Raw genomic sequence first — 15,358 nt, 5'->3', positions numbered from 1 at the left:
AGAAGAACAAACAAGGTGAGACCTACTGTTGCCGAGCTTTGTGCCTGGAGATAATCCCCAAACTGCAGAATGGAGAGGAGAGGCAAAGAGTCTAGTGAGCTTGCTAGGAAGGCAGATGGGGTTTGAGGGAGGCCAAGACAATTAGAAATTATGGGGCTACTCCTCATCTCCCAGAGAAGAGGGAGCTACTGAGAGAAAGAACTCGGCCATCGGCATAGGGTTCAGCTGAGACTTGGGCAAGCGCAAATCTCTGGATGCTGAGAAAGATTGAAGGCAAAAGGAGAAGGGGGCAGCAGAGAATGAGATGGTTAGAGCGGATCACTGACTCAATGGACGTGAATCTAAGCAAACTCTGAGAGATAGCAGAGCGCAGAGGAGACGAGTGCGCTACAGTCCATGGGGTCGTAAAGAGTCGGACACGACTTATTGACAACAACAAATCTCCCCAAGTACAGCGTGAAATCTCATAAGCATACATTAGAACAATTCTCAAGGGAAAGAAAAATTACTGGGAATCTCATAAAGGACTGGAAACTGTTTGCTTCCTCCAGCTAGAGTGGAGAGACCTCACTGAATACAAGTCATCAAGTAAGAACCCTAGAAAGACTACACCTTAGAAGTAGAGCGAAATTACCTCTAGAACAAAAACTAGAGCTGCCCTAAAAGAACCTAAAAACAAATCTTTGAAGGCTCAAACTAATCTGCACACATGCGGGCTAAGCTGCTTCAGTCATGTCCAGCTCTTTGTGACCCTATGGGATTCTCCCGGCTAGAATACTGGAGTGGGTTGCCGTGCCCTCTGCCAGGCAAACTAATCTATAAGTAACTAAACTGCCTTCTCTAAAGAAGTCCGACACTCTTCAAGGGAATACAAGAGAATCTGACTAAGCAAGGCGACGATGCCCCATGTCAATATTTTTAAATTATGAGCTATACAAGAGGTAGAAAAATCCCACAGTTAAGAGAAAAATCAGTCAATAGGAGCGGACCAAGCAGTGACAGGAAAGAGAGTATTAACAGAAAGGACATGAACACGGCCATTATGAATTTGTTCCGTATGTTCAAGGGTGTACAGGAAAACATAAGCTTGATGCGGAGAGAAACTGGATATAAAAATGACTCCTGTACTGATGAAAAAAACACCTGAAGTGAAAAAATACACTTGATGAGATAACAGCAGATTTGACAGTATAGAAGAAAGACCAATGAACTTGAAAACACAGCAGCAGACCCTGCACAAAACGAAGTTCAGAGAGGAAACAGACTAAACAAAGAAGAAGAATGCCCTGGGTCTCAGAGATGAGGGAGCGATTCAAATGGTCTAAGATATGTATAATTAGAGAGCCAGAAAGGAGGAGGTAGGGTAGACAAACCAATTTACAGAAAAAATCTGCAAACATTCCAAATTTGATAAAAAGCCACAGGGTCAACTCAATGAATGCCAAGTTGAATAAGCATAAGAAAATCATAACAAGGCCTATCGTAATCAAATTGCTGAAAATCAGCAGAAAAGGGAAAGCCGGAAAAGCGGGGAAATGTATAGAGGAACAACAACAGCAAAAAGCTTTTCGTTACTTTGATCAAGAATAAGGGAGGGGACTTCCCTGGTGGTTCAGTGGTTAAGAATCCACTTTCTAATGCAGGGGGACATGGGTTTGATCCCTAGTCAGGGAACTAAGATTCCACATGCCATGGGGCATCTAAGCCCACATGTTCTAGAGCCTGCGCCCCACAGCTAGAGAGAGGCCCATTCAGAAGACCCAACACAGCCATTAAAAAATAAACATTAAGAACAAAAAGGGTGCTAGGTGTGTACTAGGAGCTATGCTAGACCCCCAAGCCCTACTAATACTTACTAATGGTCTGCTCTTATCTGTGACTCTGTTCTACAAGTAAAAATAAATGTTAACATATGTGATAAGTGAAAATTCTCTGCATGTCTCAGCAACCCCTGAAAAAAATAAAAATAAAAAGAATATGGACAGACACAAATCACTAAGGTAAGTAAAGAGGAACATTACTATCAATCCTATAGACAGTAAAGGATAATAAGAAAATACTATGAAAAGGTTTGATACCAATAAAATTAACTATCTAAATGGAATGGGCAAATTCCTCAAAAGATACAGATTACTCAAAGATGACCGAAGAGAAAAATGGCTGACAGCAGTGCGTGCGTGTGCCAAGTCACTTCAGTCATGTCTGGCTCTTTGCAACCCTATGGACTGCAGCCTGCCAAGCTCCTGTCCATGGGGTTCTCCAGGCCAGAAATACTGGGATGGGTTGCCATGCCCTCCTCCAGGGGATCTTCCTAACCCAGAGATCGAACCAGCATCTCTTATGCCTCCTACATTGGCAGGTGGATTCTTTACCACTAGCATCACCTGGGAAGTCCATGACATGAGTAAACCCAATATAAATCATAGAAACTGAATTTATACCTTAAAAGCATCCCACCAAAACCCACTTCATGGCAAACAGACGGGGAACCAGTGGAAACAGTGGCTGACTTTATTTTTCTGGGCTCCAAAATCACTGCAGACGGTGACTGCAGCCATGAAATTAAAAGACGCTTACTCCTTGGAAGAAAAGTTATGACCAACCTAGATAGCATATTAAAAAGCAGAGACATTACTTTGCCAACAAAGGTCCGTCTAGTCAAGGCTATGGTTTTTCCAGTGGTCATGTATGGATGTGAGAGTTGGACTGTGAAGACAGCTGAGCGCAGAAGAATTGATGCTTTTGAACTGTGGTGTTGGAGAAGACTCTTGAGAGTCCCTTGGACTGCAAGGAGATCCAACCAGTCCATCCTAAAGGAGATCAGTCCTGGGTGTTCATTGGAAGGACTGATATTGAAGCTGAAACTCCAATACTTTGGCCACCTGATGTGAAGAGCTGACTTATTTGAAAATACCCTGATGCTGGGAAAGATTGAGGACAGGAGGAGAAGGGGACAACAGAGGATGAGATGGTTGGATGGCATTACTGACTCAATGGGCATGGATTTGGGTGGACTCCGGGAGTTGGTGATGGACAGGGAGGCCTGGTGTGCTGCAGTTCATGGGGTCACAAAGTGTCAGACACGGCTGAGTGACTGAACTGAACTGAAATGAAGACACATTCTAGGCCTAGATGGATTCCCTGGTGAATGCTATCAAATATTTATAAAGAAACATTACCACTCCTACAGAAGGATAAATATAAAACACACACCTTTGTTATTTTTTAATCTTTTAAAAATGATACTTGACTATCTAAAGAAAAATAGCAACCTATTGTGGGCCTTTGTAGAAGCAATGTATATGGCAACAAAAACACAAAGTGGAATGTTTCTAAGATAGTATACTTTGATAACATGCTTACACTACACGTGAGATGGCATAGCATTCATGAAGGTAGACTGTGGTAAGCTAAAGATATACGAACATTGTAAACCCCAGAGAACTCACTTAAAAAAGGCAAAAGATTTCGCTAATCATAAGCCAACTACTAAAAATACTCAACTAAATCCAACAAAAGGCAGGATAAACATTTAGAATGGAAAAAACTAAATCTGCAAGTGAGAAAGTGGGCTTCCCTAGTGGCTCAGTGATAAAGAATCCGCCTGCCAATGCAGAAGCCTTGAGTTTGATCCGTGGGTCAGGACAATCCCCTGGAGAAGGAAATGGCACCCCACTCCGGTATTCTTGCCTGGGAAACCCCATGGATTGAGGAGCCTGGTGGGCTACAGTCCACCAGGGTGCAAAAGAGTTGGACACGACTTCGTGACTGAACAACAGTATAAATGAGAAAGGGTTAAGTAAGTTACGGATTAATGACATAATGAAATGTTATGCAGTGGTTGAAATAATTTGAGTTTTTTGATGTAGAAAACTATGATATCAAGTTAAAATTAGGGTAAAACACTTGCTTTTAAAATACTTTTAACCTAAATAACTCTACAAAATATTTACAATCATAGAAAAATATGACTGTGAAGAAATGCACGAAGTATAAGCAGTGTTTACAATTCAGTGTTGAGATGATTGGGGATAGTTATTTCTACAAGGTTTTTTAAAGTAAGATCCAGCCCAGTGATGATTAAGGATATAAACACACAAGATTTTGTGATCAGCCAGGCCAGGGTTTGTTTCCTGGCTTTGTTACTTGCTAACTGACTGAACGTTGCCAGCTCAACTTCTCTCCACCTCAGTTGCCTCCTCTGCCAAACGCACTTAAAAGCATCTACCTCAGTGTCATTTGGGCTTTCCTGGTGACTCAGACGGTAAAGCGTCTGCCTGCAATGTGGGAGACCCAGGTTCAATCCCTGGGCGAGGAAAATCCCCTGGAGAAGGAAATGGCAATCCACTCCAGAATTCTTGCCTGGAAAATCCCATGGATGGAGGAGCCTGGCAGGCTACAGTCGATGGGGTAGCCCAGAGTCGGACACGACTGAGCAACTAACACACTTACAGTGTCATTTTGAATTTTCAATGAGATGAGGCGAATAAAGTGTGTAGTCAAGTGTCTGGCAGAAAGCTAAGATTCATTGAGGAATTCATTTGTAACTTTCATAAAAAGAGTAAAAAGTTTTAAAGACAAAATTTCTTTTGAAAGAAACCCTCTGGGATTTAGAGGGGGTAGAGGTCAGAACCAGGACAGGGTTCTGAACAACCGGCACTCAAATAGGTCAGAACCAGGACAGGGTTCTGAACAACCGGCACTCAAGTCTTCCCAGTATCTCACCAGTTTAACTAAGTTCTAAATGGTAATCAGTTGTGAGAAAAACACAGTATCTCAGAAAATCCAAGTTAAGAAATGCCACCAGCTCCCGCAATACCTGCCAGAGTATTGTGGTATCTGGGGTTCTAAACCAGAGATTCACGCTTCCGCTAACTTCCCTTTGGCTTCCTTTTCCCTCTCTGCTGGTCCAGGTACAGGGCATCCCACTGGCCATTTCCCCAGGCCTGATCCCTGGGGCTGGGATTCTGATTGGCTCAGCTCTAGTCAGGTGTCCAGCCATGGTCCAGTCAAATCTGATCAAGGGGGGTGGAGTCCAGTACCAACATGGCGGCTTTGGGGTCCTGGTTTGGGGATGAAGGATGGAGGGAACCTTGTAGGCTAGATGGACCATCCGCCCCCAACCCCACCCCCAAACTGTCTGCAGCTGTCCTCTCTGCTCAAGCTTTTCTTCTTACTCAAGTTCTTCCTCCTCCATGACGTAGACTACTCAAGGCCACCCAGCCATGATGGGGGGAACCTGCTGTGGTCAGTCGTGGCCACTGTTCCCCGGAGTCCATTGTTGGCTGTGGGCTGGACTGCCCCCAACTTTGTCACTTAAGCTCTCCTGGGTTTCCCTGGCATGTGCCACAGGGCCACAGTTGCTAACAAATTGCCAGGCTGCTGGGCTAGAGTCTGACCAGGGTGGTCTCTTCTGGATTCCATGGTTTTTGCTAAAGAGAGGGGTCAGTTCTTCCAGGTAAATGGGTTCTCTGGCAAAACGTGGCCTTCGGCAGCACTTAAGTCGAAAAACACAAAGGTTCGTCTAAGAAAAGCATGATCTGCCACACACACACACACACACACACACACACATTCTTACCCCTCTCTCTGCAGAAATAAAGAAACAAAAGACTAATATATAATTTTTTTTTAATTCTCCTCAGGGCAGCCCCCCCCGCCCCCCGCTCCCCGCCCCATCCCTCTGTCTGTGGACCACTTCTGCAGGCTACAGGGGACTATTGGAACAAAGCTGCGGCCTGGCACCCCCACTACGCTGCCAGACCCAGAGAACAAGTCACAATCACAAATTATCACAACAATTAGCAGCTACACTTGGGAGATGGGTAAAGTGAGGCGGCCCAGCTCTGCATTGTCAGCTGGTCTATTTGGCAGTGACCTTGTTCTGGAGGCGATGATATTCCTTCAGCCTGTAAACCAGATTCAAAACAAAGAAAAATGTAAATTAACAATAACAACATGCACTCAGTTCAATTAATTCAGGCAGAGCTGGGGTGGCGGGGGGCAGCCGTTTGTTAAGACGTGTGTGAAGCTGTCTCTTTATTCTCCCTCTGTCTTCTCCTGCCCTGGCCCCTCCTGCCCTCCAATCAGGATAATGTAATTAATTTATCTTAGGGGGAAAACATTGCTTGTCATTGTTGCAGACAAAGCGTTTAACTGGAGATGGGAGAAGTGAAGAGGCCATTATGAAAACCCAGTGTGTTTGGAGCCATTTAAAAGGGTTAGAGTCATGAAACACAGGGTGAAGGAGCCAGGGAGGTGGAGGTGACGGCCCGCCTGGATTCGATGTCTCTCCCAGTCTTGGCTCCGGGGACGGGAGGCTGGCTCTGGGAGAAAGTGGGTCTGTGCTGAGGGCACGTTATCAGGGAAAGGAAAGAGACTCATGCCTTCTTTTTGACCCCGTGCCCCCAGGAGAAGGAAGCTAGTGATTAAGAACCCAGAGCCTGATAGACCGCTTGCCAGGCACCGTGCCCTTCCTGGGCACCAGGGTCTGGGCAGCGTGCTTGATTTCCACGGCCTGGAATCGAACTTCCATCACACCTATGAGGCAGGCATGGTTAACACCCCTACTAGTGATTTCCAGAGGTTCGGGAGGGGTGTGAACCCAAACTGCAGAACCAGGACTCGAACCCAGGTCTGAGTGGCCTCAGTTGGTGTGTATCACGCACCCTGGGCCATGGAGATCCGTGTCTCCAGTTAGATCTGCATGGGGATGACAAGGCAGGAGCTGGTGGCCTTCTGTGGCTCCTTTCTACCTCTTGGCCATCTCCCTTGCTAAGCTGTTCGGGCAGGGGGCTCCTGGTGGAGTCCCTGTGGTTGGAGAGGATGGGAGTGAGTGTCAGAGGCAACTCAGAAACCCAGAACTCAAGTGCCCGGGGCTCTGTGGCCCTTGGCTATCAATAAGTGTGCCTTCCGGGTCCTGCAGAGGCTGGGTCCAGAGCAGGCACTGCGGATGCTGTGGTTGAGGGACAGGAAGGTGGGGCTTGTCTAGGGCACAGCAGTGGTCAGAACACCGAGGTCCCTGCAGAGCTGGCTCCCCACCCCTGGAGGGTCTGAGGGCCCATGGGGGGCCAGGGCTTCTCACCTGAGGGAGTTGATGTTGATGAAACCAGTGGCATCAACCGGCTCGTAGTCTCCCTGCACGTTCATGCTGCACAAGAGTGGGAGCTCGTCAGCATCCGGGGGACCCCAGCCTCACAGACACCCAGGTATTCCCCGTGTGCATCCAACCCTCCCTGCACTCTGGCTCTTCACTGTTTTCCTTCCAGTTCGGGGAGCCCTCCCCTGTGCCGGGGCTGGAGAGCAGGGAGCCACCACCCTGCCATGCAGATGGGCACGCTGGGTCCTGGCCCTGCCAGTGCCAGCCGGGTGAACTCCTGCCACCAACCAGAGCACTGCACCTGTACCCTCAGGACACGCATCGGAGCCACCTCTGCCCTCAGGGTGTCCGGGAGGAGCCGACGATGTCCAGCGGTCTGAAGGCCTGGGAGGCTGAGGTTACACACCAAACAGCCTCCGACATGCGTGGCGGTGTCCTGCGAGCTGCAGGGAGGCCCCAGCCTTCAGGATTTGTCCATGAAGCCTTTTTGACCTTGTCTGCCCAGCGAGTGAGACCGAGTCTAATCCATCTTCAAACCTGGGCACCATCTTCAAACCTGGGCGTCAACGCCCATTGCCCTCAACAGAACAGATTTTTTTTCCTCCACATATACAGTTTCCATCTTACAGATTCAACAGCCTTCCTCTTTTGATTGTTCTCGCTTGGCTGCCCTTCGGAACCCTTCCCAGCCACAGTCATTCAGATCCGGTCACCTGGTTGGGTATCCTGGCTCCACCCCCAGCACAGACATTAGGGCAAATGTTTTTGCTCTTTGAGCTCCAGTCTTTCATTTGTGAAATGGGACCTTCATCGTTACCATTTGTCGTCGTCGTTGGCTAGTCTCTCAGTCGTGTCCGACTCTTTCGACCCCATTGTAGCCTGCCAGGCTCCTCAATCCATGGGATTTCCCAGGCAAGAATACTGGAGTGGGTTGCCATTTCTCCTCCAGGGGATCTTCCCGACCCAAGGATCGAACCCCACATCTCCAGCATTGCAGGCAGATTCTTTCCTGCTGAGTCAGCAGGGAAGCCCCTCCAGCATTGTCACTAGCTCCACAAAAATGATGTAGCTGGCATCTGGTAAGCACTCAGTGCCACTACCATCATTCATTCACCTGTTCATTTACTCAGGTATTTATTAAGCACCTACTACCCGCCAGGCACTGGGCCAGATGCTGAGGAAACAAGGACCAGGCGGGAGCAGCTCCCACGTGGAGGGGCGGCGGGTGCAGACATAAGCAATCAATCACCCACCTGCCCTCGATAATTTATTTATTGACTGTGATCCACTCTTTGAGGACAAGTTCAGAGTGTTGTGGCCTCAGATCTGACTCCACCAGGCCACCCTCCGAATCCCCCCGGGGGAAGGAGTCCCTCCCGTTTCTCACGGGGCCCCTGTCGCATCCTGCCCTGAATTAGCCCCTTGTCTTCATGTCTGCAGAACTCTAGCCTCAGGATAAAGCGGTCTCAAGGTTCTCACTGACACGGAGGTGGCCTGCCCCCTCAGAATCCTTCTCCAGAGAGGTAAGATGGAGGGCGGGTTTGCGGGGTGGGGGGAGCTAAGGGGATCTGCTGTTCTTTTTCCCAGACCCCGAGGCTGTGCCTTTGACTGGCTCTTTGTGGACTGTGGGCTTGTACTGTGGGCTTGTAGACTGTCAGGGGAGGTTTAAAAAAAAAATCATTATAAACTGCAGTCTCTGCGCCTGGCTGCCCTGTGGCTTGTCGGGACGCGGGCTCTGGGCCTCCCCCCACCACGCCCTTACCCTGACCTTCACAGAACCTTGAAGCTGGCACATGGAACTCCCACGCTCCCTCCTTTTCACCTCTGTCGGCTCCTCCAGGGCTCAGGTGGCTGAAGTCACCAGGAGCTGATTAGCAGGCTCCTGGTAAGCGGAAAAGATACCAGGCTTCTAGGGGGCTGTGGCTTGGGACCCTTCCCCGGGCAGGGGAGAGCCTGGACCAAACTAAAGCATCGGCCTCCTTGAATGGATTTTACAGATGTTGCTGCGGTGATAAAGCTTAACACGAGCCCTCCCTGAGCCACCCAGCCCCAGCCCCCACCAACCATCAAACAGACTTTGGACACCTGGACTCACTCCTGCTCTCCAAGTCACCTTGTCCCCTTTGGAAGGGTCCCTGTATTCAGCCCAGGGAGAAAGCAGGGCCAATCCTGTTCCCCTTCTCCCTGGCCGGCCAGCCATCTCTCATGAGTCAAAACAAACTCTCCCACCCTCTTCCCCCAGACTGGCCCTTCAGACCACCCCAGCAGCCCCTGCCAAAGAGAAGCCCACCTCTGGGACAAACTTGTCCCACCAGACTGCCTAAGAGTCCCAGAGGTGTTTCTCGGGAACTGAAAAACCTCTCTTAAAAAACTGTAGTTTGGGTGGTGTGGTGGTGGGGGGGTGCACTGTGGAAAAGAGAGTTTACAATGAAATTTTTTTTTTTACCTCCCCTGACGGTCTACAGAAAACCTCTGTGCTTTTATTTTTGTTCATTCGAGTGGCTCTGACCTGCTCTGTAATTACGTTACTTTCTACCTACTGCGCCGCGGCATTTCCAGTTCTGCTACCTCTAGGGGCTTCCTCGCCGGTCCCTGTGACGCTGTCACTCAAGGGCTTTCAAGTCAGCGATGTAGAAATCAGAAAGAAAAGGGAAATGGTCGGAGGCACAGTGAGAATAAATGCTCCTGCTTTTCTCTCTTTTTTTCCCCTTTCCCTTTTTACTTTATTCATTTAATCTCCCCGAGTGAGACTGTAAGGCTTAATGAAGGGTTGGACAGATTATTAGAGGCTGTAGATTTGGAGGGGGAGGGAAGAAAGAGCCAGAGAGAGAAAGAGAGAAGATAATTTGACATTTACCCCGACTGATCTAAACTGATTCGGTTATATTTATGGCTTATAAAGTGTTTAGAAAGATTGAAGTGGGGGAGAGAAGTGCAACATGGCAAAGAGAACAGAGAGAGGAAAATAATATTGACTGCCAAACAAAACTCGTACTTTAATTCCCGACTGCCTTCTGGGAGGGGCCATGCAGGGCCTGGGACTTGCGTCAGGTGGGGTTGCCTGTCCCCACCTCTTGTTTGACCAGGTGACCTCCAAAGGGGCCACTTGGCTCCATGGTCAAGGCCAGTCTCTCATTCAAGATGCAAACACAGGTACAGCTAATAGGCACCTGCTAAAGAATCTGCCTGCAATGTGGGAGACCCAGGTTCGATCCCTGGGTCAGGAAGATCCCCTGGAGAAGAGAATGGCAACCCGCTCCAGTATTGTGGCCTGGAGAATTCCATGGACAGAGGAGCCTATTGGGCTACAGTTCATGGGGTCACAAAAGAGACTCAGCGACTAACCCTTTCACACTTTCACCAAAGACCCAGCCTGCCAGGGCTCCGCAACCTCTCCCGCAGCCATTCAGCTCCCTCACCCTGACCCATCGGGGAGGCAGCTCTTCAAGGTTCCCTCTTGGCTCCCTCTCACCCAACTCTGTCGCTCCCCTTGGCAGTCTCCTCTTGGCCTTACCACCCAACGTCTTCAGCCTATGTTTCTCATTAACTCTAGCCCTGTGTGTCCAACCGCCAACTATAGTTCTCCTGGCCCAAATCTCAGAGAAAACTAACCCTCAAGATGTCCAAATCCAAATGCGTGATTTTCTCCCATTCTCTCAACTCAGTCGTTGCCATCAAAGTCTACCCAGTGGCTCATGCTGGAAAGCCCGGGGTGGTTCTGAACTTTTCCATCTCTCTCCCCATCCAAGCCCTTTTAATTCCACCTCCTAAATATCTGCCAAATCCATCTGCTTAACTCTATTCCCAGATCCAGCAGACTGGTCCAAGCCTCCAGCATGTCCCCCTGGGAGGCCTGGTGTCCACCCTTGCCAGCTCCCACCTCACTTCAATCCAGAGCAGCCAGAGAGGACCAAAGCCACAGGTCTGATGTGTCCGTCCTTTACAATCTGGCTCCAGGGCCCTCCCACCCTGCAGTTCTTATTGTGCCAGGGATGTTCTGGGTTCTTCCATGACTTGGACTCTCTGCACAGGACAGTCTCTCTGGAAACGCTCCCGCCCTGCCTCTCCCCCTGGTACAGTCCTTTCTTTCGGAGACCAGCTCAGAGAGGACTTCTTCTGCAGGGATGCGTCTCCCCACCCCCGTTATTATACCCAGCCCAAGTATCCTATATCTCTGGGTTGTCCAGCACCACCTTCCCTAATCCTACCCTCGGGTGATCCTCTGACTGGGGCTTTCTCCCCACCTAGCCTGTAAGTTCCATGAGGACAGAGGTGGTGTGGCTGCTCTTTGGGACTGTCTCCTCCACGCCTTGCACACGCTTGGGAGCATCCTTGCTGGAAAGACAGTGAGAGGAGATGCTGGACCTGCGGGTCTGTGCCCAGCTGGGGGCAGGGGTGGGGGACACCCACCTCACGAGCTCCTCGTTGTAGAGGGACAGTGGGGACTCCCGGCCGAGGATGTACACCTGGCCCTTGAGGACAGACACGTGTACTTTCCCTTCCACGCGCTCTTGGGACTTGGCGATGCAGTGGCGGACAAACTCACACTCGGGGCTGTGCCAGAAGCCTGCGTGGAGGGAGACACAAGGGTGCTAGTGAGGCCCGCTGTGTTGTCTGCCCCAGGCCAGGATGTGGCGGGAACTGGGATCCACACAGGGCACGCGCCCCAACCTCACCCCGTCATGGCAGACGTGAGCCTGGGAGGGGGGCAGTCCCGTGTTTATGCTGTTCAATGCGGAGTCCCGGCTCAATGTGCACTTGTACGTGACCACACGGAGGAGCAAGCCCACCTGCCCAGTCCTGTGACTTCGTAGGGTTCTCTCCCAACCCCTGCTACAATGCAGTCACCTCTCAAGGGTCAGGAGGAGGGGTTTTAACCTACTGCTTCACGCCACAGATATTCAGGGAGCTCCGGAGGTCAGGTGCTGGGGAGACAGTGGTGAAGGGACCCCCATCTTTTGCCCATGGGGGCTCAGTCTTATCAGGGTAGCAGACTGATAAATTAGGCAGAAGACCTCAAGTAGGACTCAGATACATGTCACTGAGTGATGGGGGTGCCCAGTTGGGTGGTGGGTTTGGGGTCAGCAAGACTAGGTGTGTGGGGCCTTCACCTCCCTGCGCCTGTTCCCCCATCTGCCAAGTGGGAATGACCCTTCCTTCCCCCACTCCCAGGGCCAGCAGGCTTATTGTGTGGAGGCCACGGACTCAGGACTGCTGTGAATACTGGGCCAACAGCCAGGCAGAGCCCTTTGGAAAAAGTGCCCTGTCTTTAACCAGGGATCTAACCCATGGCCCCTGCATTGGAAGCCTGGAGTCTCAACCACTGGACCACGAAGGAAGTTCCTGGACTAGCTCTCTGAATCCTCCCAAAGAGTCTTGGGACAAACATTTCTCTTAGCCTCTCTCTTTCCTGTGTGAGGAAGTGAAGCTCAGGGAATTTGAGACTTTTCCCCAGTCACACAGGCTATAGTGGTGGGGGCTGGACCTGACCTCAGTGGGCCCGAGTTCTAACAACTCTGCCTTGTATGATTGTCTTGCAGCTTTGCCGTCTGCACACTGAGGTGCCTGAGAAATGCATTGCACCCCACCCCTCCCGCCCTGAATGCCTCGGGCCGGGGAGGGCTGTGTGTTCAGTCCCCTCTTCCCAGGGTCTGGACAGTGGCTCCTCTCAGTCTCTGCCGAGGGCAGGGGGGCTGCGATCGGGGTTGGGGGAGGGACAGGGTGAGGGGTAGGATTTCTCTGAAATGGAGCTGGAAAGGTGAGCCCACCTGGGCAGCTGTGGGGCCAGATGGTGTGTGATCTCTAGCCCTGATAAAGGCTCAGGTCAGCCCCAGGTCTGTGGCTATTGTCGGAGACTAAGGCCTCCGGGGGCACCTGCTGAGGCTCTCTGTGGGAATGGGGAGCAGGCCCTCCCGCAGACATTGGGGAGGGCTGGGCAGGGAGAGAAGGGGTTGGGTCCTCACTCTCCTACGCTCACCTCCAGCTCCACCTTGACAGGCCGCGCAGCCTCTGTGCCTTGGTCTCCGCGTTTGCACAGTGAGGTGCTACCCACCACTCTCTAGGGGCTGTGTGGATTCAGCGGGTGCTTCTGCTTTTGAGATCTGAATGTGGCCTGCCGGTCCTCACTGTATCCAGGGCGACAGACACCTCGAGAAGGAGAGAACCTTTCCAAACGCACACAGAGCGATCCGCAGTGCTCCTGCCTCTAGCCCAGACTCCTGTGGGAGGGGACACTGAGGGCCATACACCCCTCCCCACCCCATGCCCCAGTGGCTCGGCCACCTTTCTAAGTCAGGGTAATTAGCCCATTAGGTTCACAGGCTGGAAGAGAGGCGGCGATGTAGCCAGAGAAGGGGGCAGAGAACCCAGTAGGAGCTCCTGGGCTTTTATCTCAGGTCTCCCAGCTGCCTCCACGGGGGCCTTGCACTCAGGTTTCTCTTCCCAGCAGACCCAACCTGGGGTGGGGGGACAGTGAGCCCTAAGCACTGCCCTGGGGAGACCCTGAGTGTCCCAGGCTGGGGGTACATGGTGGGCGGGGCTGAGCCAAACTCTGTATTAATTAGGATGACAATCCTCTGTGTATTATACCCATTTTACTGTTGAAGAAACTGAGGTGAGGGGAGAGGTGAGCTACACCCCCTAAATGAGAGGGGCCCTGAAGCTGGGCTCCTGCCAGGATCACCCTGCAGGGTGAGGCCCATGTCTGGTCCTGGAGGGAGGGTACCTGTGAAAACTTCATACAGCCACCTTAGGAAATTTGAGAATGGCGTGAGAGTAGGGAAAGACAGTGGTCACAGAAGCCGAGGCAGCTGGGAGTGGCCCCGAGACAGAAGGGCTTTCTTGGGCCTCGGTCTCCCAGGGCCCTGAGACCACAGTGGCTCCAAGGAAGCCAAGTGCCACAGCAGAATGATCGATCTGCAGGGGGAGCTAGACAGAACGAGAAGGGATCTGGCCCAGTGCCCTTTATCTTACAGGAGAGGAAACTGAGGCTGAGGGAGGAGACAGACTCAAGATCTACCCAGCCAGAGGCAAAGCCCTGTTCTGCGTTTACATTCGGAGACCAGGTCAGGCACTCTCCTAGAGGCTTTGCAAATATCTATGCAATGCATTTGTGCTAAGTTGCTTCAGTCGTGTCTGACTCTTTGCAACCCTATGGACTGGATTCTCTGTCCATGGGATTCTCCAGACAAGAATATTGGAGCGTGTTGCCATTTCCTTCTCCAGGGGATCTTCCCGACCCAGGGATCAAACCTGTGTCTCTTGTATCTCTGGCATTGGCAGGCGGGTTCTTTACCACTCACCTATGTATTGAGTCCTCACTGTAAGACAAGCAGCCTCATCTCCACTCTTCAGAGGAAGAAACCGAGGCACCAGGGGGCTTAAGGAATGTGCTGAAGCTAAACCCCACTCTCTAACATTTATGCATCCCGAATGTGAGAAATCCTATCACACAGCCCTTCGGAGCTGTTGAGGAAACAGGCTGCTGCCGGAGGCCAACCTTGACATCTATGGGGGCCTGGACATCAGAGGCACCTGGCTGAACTTAATAACAACTACCTAAGAGGAGCCTCCACTCTGAGGTTTCATTTCCTTTGAACCTAATCACTGTAACCTTTGGGGATTTAGGGGGCTCAGTGGGTGACAGCAAGGACTCAACACAGGCAGCCTGGTGCCGAGGCACCAGCCCCTCAGCTAGGGGCCAACTTGTGCCCAGGGCGGGCCTGTACACGCCAGTGCCCGTTGGTCATCCCTCACAAATGGGCTCAGCCCACCTTCCATCCCCTGGCATCTGCTGAAGTGGCCGAGAACTTGGCCTCTGAAGCCAGCTTGTCCTGGGCTCCAAGCCATGGCTCAGCGGCTCTGAAACCTCGGACGAGCATTTTCATCTCACCTCTGTGCAGCTAAGATTAGGTAATACCCGGTTCAGGGCCAGGCAGCAAGAGGCGGCAGCCGATCTTGCATGGGGAGCCTGGCAGCCTGGTCTCCGCTCAGCTCCCATGGACGTCCCAGAAGCAGCCTTGGCCAGGTGCTGTCCCCCATCACAGCCTGCCATAGCTTAATGACTCTCCCACTTTGTAACCAAAATCCACCTTTCAGCGTGGAAACCCCACTGAGCACGAGAGTCCGCAGGAGACAATGGTATTTAAACACCTGCCTGTACCTGGGAAGAGGGGGGCCCTGGAGTTTCAAAGCTGCTGGGAACAATGGGAGGGAAAAATAATGCCAGCCAATAACCACCATGTCGCCCTGAAACCCCGA

The 15,358-nt window shown here is 51.3% G+C and overlaps 1 protein-coding gene across 1 annotated transcript in view; it reads right to left on the bottom strand.

Moving 5' to 3' along the window:
• Window positions 1-5,680: 5,680 nt before the first annotated feature.
• The window catches only part of ASS1 (argininosuccinate synthase 1), a 51,330-nt gene continuing 41,652 nt past the window's right edge, over window positions 5,681-15,358 (bottom strand). The window contains exons 13-15 of the mRNA XM_052648323.1: window positions 11,510-11,666; window positions 7,085-7,150; window positions 5,681-5,909 (exon numbers count right to left, since the gene is read on the bottom strand). Coding sequence (XP_052504283.1) covers window positions 5,864-5,909; window positions 7,085-7,150; window positions 11,510-11,666 — 269 coding nt within the window. The 3' untranslated portion in view covers window positions 5,681-5,863. The remainder of the gene's footprint in view (window positions 5,910-7,084; window positions 7,151-11,509; window positions 11,667-15,358) is intronic.

This window comes from Budorcas taxicolor, chromosome 11 (genome assembly GCF_023091745.1).
Source record: "Budorcas taxicolor isolate Tak-1 chromosome 11, Takin1.1, whole genome shotgun sequence".
In the NCBI taxonomy this organism is placed as follows: Eukaryota; Metazoa; Chordata; class Mammalia; order Artiodactyla; family Bovidae; genus Budorcas; species Budorcas taxicolor.
Note: the sequence above shows the minus strand (reverse complement) of the source record. Positions and strands in the feature narration are given on the sequence as shown.